The sequence below is a fragment of the Amblyomma maculatum genome, chromosome 11 (assembly GCF_055883805.1).
Source record: "Amblyomma maculatum isolate TAMU_Amacu chromosome 11, ASM5588380v1, whole genome shotgun sequence".
Lineage (NCBI taxonomy): Eukaryota > Metazoa > Arthropoda > Arachnida > Ixodida > Ixodidae > Amblyomma > Amblyomma maculatum.
The window spans coordinates 23,778,054-23,785,959 of record NC_139354.1 but is presented as its reverse complement, the minus strand read 5'-3'; the positions used below and the strand labels follow the sequence as shown (position 1 = coordinate 23,785,959).

Sequence of the window (7,906 nt, the reverse complement as noted above, 5' to 3'; positions counted from 1 at the left end):
GTCAGCTGCATTGGGGGAGCTCGGTGAGCCGAGAAGTTTCAATCTTCGCAGCAGGCCAGCCACTCAGTCCGATGATCCTGGCTCGAGAAACTAGGGGAAGTATTGGTGTGTAGTGCGTCCCTAAGAAATGTTATTAGCTACCCCCCTTGATTCTATATTCATATTGCCAACTATTTATAACTGAGGGATTAGTTTCGAAAAACAGAATAAATGCTCTGCTATGAGGCTGACAGATTTGGTATTAGAATTAGCAAGCTTATTAGCCTTGGTACTAATTGTATCAGCAGGGCACAGTAGAGGCACCTGAGAATCATGGAAGTCGTGCTTAGGCGTTAGATCGACGCCAAAGGAGCTTCGGAGATTCCGAAAAGTGCTGGAATCAGGCAACTAGACAGAATATTATTTACAGTATTCCACCCTAAGCCACTCTCACGCAAAATGTAGTGTATAGCTTTAGTGCATACAGAAGGTATCAGGCAGGTCAATTTAAGCAATGATTGGTTTTATATGATCATCGTAAAAATGAATAAAACATACATACTGTTGTATGACACATTCCTCCGGGCGTACAAACGTCGGAACTAGGGTTTTCGGTTAACAGTAATGTAGTGAAGCAAAGCTTATTGCTATAAATTTCTTGAGCATTTGTTTCTTCCCTTGTACGCGACAAGCAATGGCGGTAGATAATGCATGGGTTTACAGAGCACTCTCGTTGAGCACAAATACCGTCATTGCATCTGTGTCTACACAACTACCCAGGTTACGTGAAAGCACGTTTGTGGTCGTTATGAATGACCTTGGACTCGAAAGAATGTTCTATAGCTTTCGCGTTTACACTTACTAGATGTTCTATTTCGCTTTCGTGCACCATTGCGTCTCAAGCATATATATTACGAGCCTGCCCAATATTATGCAGGAAAACTTGAGAGCGCATATTCAAAAAATGTATATATAATCTGCAGATAAATTTCTGTGCTAATGTGCCCTGTATCATGCATGCAGCGTCATTACTGCTGAAAACCACAGTAAAATTACTGTTTCGGCGGTTCATCATCGCTATCCAGTACACACCCGATACTGGGCTAAAGCCTTTTCCAATACTTTCTGTTAACTCAATCTGTGCAGACTGTGACCACTTAATTCCCGCCAACGTCCTAATCTCCTCCGCCCTCCTAATCTTCTGCAGACCTCTGATAAGCTTGCCCGGGACGACATTCGATTTTTTTTCGGCCACATTACGCGCCTTGCTTTCGTCTATTTCTCATTCTTGATCTTGACTAGCTTATTATTAACACACATTGTTATCATGGCAGCCCGACGAAAGCTCAGCAAAATCTGATGCATTTGCGGAGCTTCAAGCGCGGAAGGCATTGAAAGTTGTAGCTCCTGTGTAATCGGTTTGTTTTCCAGAAAACCCTTTTATGCCATTTGCTTGGCAATGTTGTCCATTTCGGTATCAAATGACAAACGCACAAGAAGGAGTTGTTAATTTTTGGATCCACATGAGAAGTTCTTTGCTTCTCACTATTGTCAAGAGCTGTCTTTTTTTTTTTTTTTTCACGATCTCTCGCGCATCACATCGTGCTGCACTGTAATATATTTCACCATGTGGTTGCATGATCTCGTATGTATTTTATTTCTTAATGCACAATACTTAGGTCTCCTCGTTGTAGAGTGAAAATACTCAGCCTCAAGGTGGGAATCAGATGACGTCAGTTCTGTTAGGACGGCTCGTGATGCGTCACATCTGGCCTTGTTCACATGAAATTTCAAAAGGCTGTCTTCATGCAAGCCCACACATTCTTAATTCCGGTGCAAGATCTCGCAAATTCACGCAAATTTAAGTTTAAGGGAGGGTAGGTCTACATCTCGGTCACCAGAAATTTGGAAAGTTCCTTTTTTACACACAACCTTTAGCCGTCAAATGTTGGAATTTTCACTTCCATCGTTACCTAATTATCTCCACACTCACAATATAAATGTAGAAAATGTTAATATGTCAACGCTGAAGACTTTTTTTTGCATCATAAGAGAGATGGTACCTTCGTTAAGAATTGTATAATGATGACGATTTCTTTTTCCTTTTTTTTTTTTTGTCCATACTGTATATATGTATTGTGTTCATTACACTGATTGAGCAATTTCTAACATGCAAATGTAGCTTTCTTATTTTATTATGTTTGCTTCAGTTCATGCAATGTCCTTGCACATTTATTTTTTCTATAAAAGGTTGTCCTGCAGATTATGCACTGCTTATGTAAACATTTGCGACCGCTGTATGCTGTATTGTACGACCGCTGTATGCCTTGTACACAGGGGCTTGAACCTCGTCAAGTGAAGTGTTTTTCACTTTTGTTCGAGCCCCTGCCGCTTTGACGAAAATAAATAAACTGAAAAAAAAAACTGAATAGTTTTTGTGTGTGGGCAGTGTGATGGCTGCTACAAAGAGCGCACATACGCCCTTGGTTTCAAGCATGACAGATACCCCATAGGCCTTGTGTACGAGGCCTTCGGCATAACAGGCAGCCCAATGCAGGAACACGAGTGCAGCGAATATTTTTAAAACCAAACAAATTTGTCAAACGAACCTCGCTCTTTTTATTGCCTTCTCTACCAAACCATCTACGCGTCTTCAGTCGTGTTATAACGTGCCTATTTATATACTTTCGACTGGTAGCGAGATACCCATGAACTTTCTACGCAAGTCCACACGTGCGATAAAACGACCGCCTCTTTTTTCAAAGCTCAAATTTCCGCCTTCGCAAGCCTAAAGAAACTATGTGTACACAATAAGCATTTATGTATTAGTCGTTAAAAATATTATATTGAGATGCTACATTTCCATTTAACGTTGTCGGAATTGGTGCGGTTATAAAGCGCATAAAGAGCGACGCTAATTAAAATGAACCCGCAGCGAAAAAAAAAAAAGGAAATGTGGAAATTTTCATTTCAAGATTTATCGGATGGCCGTGACGCAAATTGTTGAGAATTCATCAGCGCCCATCTTTTCAAGGACAGTGCCGAGTGCTTGTCAGTGTAGATGGAGCAGGCAGCCTGCCATTTATGAGAATAAATTTTATATCTTTCACGGTTGATCAGTGGATTTAGCTTTGCGATTCTGAAGCCAAAGAATTGATTCTCGGTGGAGCTGGCGCAATCTCACAACGCTGAGGTGCAGAATCGCTGTCTTCTGCGGAGTGAGGTGTGCATTATAGAGTCCGCTAGGTGGACGAAGTTATTCTAGAAACCTGCTGTACTACGTTTGAGGATTGGTTGATTGACTGATTCATCGACTGAATAATTGATTTATTTAATGAGTAATATGTGGTCAACTGATTATTATTTATTTGTTTATTTATTTATTTATGTTTCTTTATTTATTTATTTATTTATTGAGGAACTTCAATTATTTGAAGGCCTTTCAGTTTCAAATTTCTCAAAACATCTCCTCGCATGCGACTCCACGTTTGTAGCGACGGCGAAGGCGGTTTCTGGTTCAGTCGCCACGGTATCCGTAAGTACTTTTGCTGGCTCCTTCAGGGGAAAATTTCCAGACCTTTTGCCTGGAGCATGAGCTACGACTATGTTGTCGTGTGTTGCTAAAATAATGCAGCATCTGTCCAGATGCTGAGAAAAGTATATGTACGGCAAAACCATTTCAAATTAATGGTAAAATAGAATGTTGTACATTCGTTGCTGGTTATCAATGCATTCAAAATCCAATTCATCAAACAAATGTCGTGCAATTATCCTGAGATTGGAAATGCAGTTGGTCATTTCTTTTTATTTCTATAAAAACTTGCTCACTAATATCCAAACGGCATGATGGTAAGCCAATAAAGGAGCTGACGTGAACACACTTTACCTAACGTTCTTATGCTAACCAATTACATATTGCACTGGTGGTTGTGTTCGGCGTCAAAGCGCACATGTACCTTGTTAATTTTTTCAAGCTGGGCTTTTAAAACAGCTGCTGCCTCCTCGCGAGAACACTATTCATAGAAATTTTGTCTATGAAAACAAAATTATCTCCCTTTTTGTGGCCTTGGAAATATTTCTGCACATATGGTTTTCCTTTTAACCAAAATTACAAACCATGAACTTTCAAGCGTGTTGATGATAGGTGAAGGATAAAATATTCCGTTAGAATTATTTTCTACGCTGAAATGAGAACACGATTAAGATGAAGGGGACCGACTTATTGACCCCATTCCGAGCTCTTTGTAACTTCTTGATGCATGATTATCTTAACTACTTTCACACAAAACTATGTCAAGTATGAAGGCGCACAAGATTATTGTTGTGAAATATGGTAATTGTGGTGTATGGCCGTCCGCGTTGAGCTTTGTGTCGATTCTATTGTGTCGAAATATAATGAAAACACTTGCGCACTGCATACTCTACGCCACGCCTTCAAATCTTTCAGACATACCCCTCATCCTGGTTTCCTGCAATCCGCCATTTTCATGCTTCAGTGTAGGAAGTTAGCTCTTGATGAAGCCAATTCAAAAATTCATCACACCCTACTCTTGTGCGCTTATGCAGAAGAAAGTTGTCAGTGAGTGAACATTAAAAACTTTACAGGCGGTCATTGCAATGTGGGCGGAAGTGTATGCAGTCGCGTAAGACTCAACCAGACACGTGCCTCTCATGTGCATAGCTTCAACTTCTCGAGGATCACGTGGGGGTTTGGATCTTCGTTCACTATGGGTTTGTTCTTTGGGGAGGCTCCAGGATGCGTGTGAGTGGGTGATCGGCTATTTCTAGGCGGGTAGAAGGCACTTGAAAAGTGACAGTTGTTGCTATGTGTGTGTGTGTGGGGGGGGGGGGGGGGGCAGTCGTGTGCGAGTGCATTCTTTACCGGTAGATGCCCGGATGTGCGCTGCCTGGTATGTCCCTCAGATAACATACCTTCTTGGCAGGCACGAGAAGTGAGCACTACCATTTTCGAATTGCAGAGCGCTTAGACTGCGTTTTCGTTCATTCCAAACCCTTTCCCCTATCCACTCGTGTTTATGGCCGCCACATTTTCTAATTTCCCTTCTCAAGCAGCACCAGAGGCGGATTTTCTGAATCTGATACCAGTAATGCTTCCCTAATCGCTTTTCATATTGATCCTCCGTGATCTTCCCGCCTAGGGAGTGGCTTGACGGTGGGACGAAAGAGAGCCTTCGACTCTTGAACACTTCCATTTGATATCTGTTATAAACAACGAAGCCTTTCGACAGGTCTAATTGTTGATGATAGCATTTCATAAGTTTATCAAGCGCTCTGATTTAATTAGCGCATCAGACGTTTCTGATCGTTGTGATCGGCTCGCTAGTTAGCTTTCTTCTTACCTAAGACGTTTTAAGCTTTCGACAACATTCTCCCACACGTCAAGACGTCACTATAGTGGCTCCTTGAGCGACTGACAGACATTCAAGAAATTTTTAATTCTTTCTTGCACCGACTGAAAAGATGATATGTAGACACTTCTAACACTGTGGGGACGTACATTCCTTGACTCACTTTGGCAGCGACTGACAAAACCGAAACCCCCCCTGATACCACACGCCAGCAAAAACCAGTTTTTAGGAAGCCAAGATGCCAGGCAATATTCAATGTATTTGTGTAGGGTTTTGTAAACAAAAATCTCTCTGTTGCGAAATTACGAGTGTTCATGGCAACAAATAGTGGTGATATTGTTGTTGCGTGTATTTTTTCTTTGCGCTAAAAATTGCCTAAAATGTGTTATTTATGTCCAAGCTTCCTTCTGACAGTACAAATTCCCGAGCATTCAACATCTTTAACGGCCGAACGAAGCGTTCTTTTTGAGCAGCGCCTAGGGATTGTACGGATATGGATAAGCAAAATATACGGGCGTCCGCTCGGGTCCCATAAACATCCGACCCATGTGTTCGTTAACACTCCACATGCTTCACGCGGTTTCTTTGTTGTTCAGGTGGAAACGGTCAATAATTTTGAAAACTGCCATATAAAACGCCTCAAAAGAGCAGATTGACTGACAGTAACAAAAAACTCAAATGTTCTTGAATCTCCTTCTCGGTCCCCCATATATCCGTACATGCGGAAGGCCCACGTTTCAAGAAACAAGCATACTCAAGAATTCAACAACAAAGACCAAACGTTTATTCTGCAAATTCACATTTACCGTACATAAAGGAGGGGAAAGAACAGATAGAGGAAAGGTAGAAATATTTATGTACAGTTTCCTAGCCTGCACACGAAAAACAGGGACGTTCCAGCAACAAAAAGAAATTGAAATTGCATAGAATGAGTCACAAAAATTCCTGAGACTTGTCCGCAGAGTGTACCACAGCAACAGCACGGTGCTCTTCGGGTCGCTGATCGATGTCATGAAAGGCCCGGTATTTTTGAAGAGAAAAGGTCACTGTACGGGAGGCCTACTGCAGTCTGCTGTATCAGGCGATGTAGAGAGAGCAAATATCGATGTAGAAGAGGTAATAGATGCAATCATCTCCCCAGATGTCACTCACAAGCAGGCCACATTTAAGTGCATATGTGTTTTAGCCGTAGAATCCGTGCCCGTAGCCGTAGCCCCCGTAACCGCCGTAGCCACGGCCATAGCCTCCGTAACCTCCGTAGCCACCGTAACCCCCGTACCCGCGCCCGTAGCCACCGTAGCCACCGTAACCTCCATAGCCACCGTATCCACCGTAGCCGTAGTGCGCCCTCTGGTTATCGTAATGATGAGTGATGGCGTGGCTGTAGCCTCCATAACCGCGACCGTAGCCGTAGCCACCATGGTATCCTGCGTTGATTGCGACCAAGGCGGCGAGGAGGACGAGCGCACACACCTGAGAAGTAAAAATATTATTTAGTACACTTCGTTACAAATACCAGGACTAGATCAGCATGATCCTATGGATTCTACAAAACTCTGTCACGATCTCTGCCGTTCAATGCGCATAAATTATTGTGCTCCTCTAAGGGAAATGGCAAGCTCTCCTGTTGAATAATTTACTCAATGCGGAAACATTGCTAGTGTTTGGTGTGCACGAATTTATCCTTCTATGAAAAATTGAGATCATAACAATGGTTTGATACTTTAAATCATTTTGCTCGCTTACTTCTCCTATGGGCCATGCAATTAAGCTTGGATTATTCTTCGAACCCTCTCTAGACATAACTTTTTCCTCCATATAACAAAAGGTCTTATTCAATAACTGACAAATCTTCAAGTGATATCTATGCACAGGTTGAGTTACTGCATACTTGCGCTGCAAAGGATAAGGTATCTACAGACGCACCAATACGCTAACAGAACGGCACGGCACGTCCTAAGCCCCAAACATTGTCATCATATATATCGCCGGCTGATAAAGGGATAAGAGCACCGCTGCTCAGTAACCGGCAAATTGTTCGCGTCAATCGAGAGCATTTATGCATCTTGTTAAACGTTACTGCTTGTGACCATCACAGCTGCATTTTTAGAAACAAAATCCTTGGGTTCATCAAGGGAAACGCACATTCCATATGTAATACTAGATTTCGATGGATGGGAATCGGATATTCATAGATACCGAGTCCAAACACGGATACTCACGATGGTCTTCATAGTGAACTGTTGTAGAGCTGAAGAACGCAAACTGCACGGTTAGGTGAAGCCGGCAAGTGTCCTTATATACCGCCTAGCCCTGGCGGCAGGATCAGCCGGCGAATAACAGGTTACAGAGAGGCCACTGGTAATCGCGGCGCTTACCATTTATGAGCACTCGAAAAGGTCAAAACGTTTTCCGAAAGCTGAACGGTGTTGTTTGCTTTGTACACAGGGGGACACAACAGAAAGGAAAAGAAAGTAAAACGCAACGCCAGAGAACAGGGCGGCAGTTTCTTGTTCGCGCCGGCAAGCATTCGTCAGGCGGACTGCGAGAGATCGGCG

The 7,906-nt window shown here is 42.7% G+C and overlaps 1 protein-coding gene across 1 annotated transcript; it reads right to left on the bottom strand.

Moving 5' to 3' along the window:
- Window positions 1-6,530: 6,530 nt before the first annotated feature.
- LOC146173148 (uncharacterized) lies at window positions 6,531-7,582 on the bottom strand. The gene is made up of 2 exons (XM_084584382.1): window positions 7,571-7,582; window positions 6,531-6,821 (listed from the first exon to the last, which is right to left on the bottom strand). The coding sequence occupies exons 1-2, from the start codon at window positions 7,580-7,582 to the stop codon at window positions 6,531-6,533; spliced, it is 303 nt and encodes a 100-aa protein (XP_084440508.1).
- Between the last annotated feature and the right edge of the window lie 324 nt (window positions 7,583-7,906).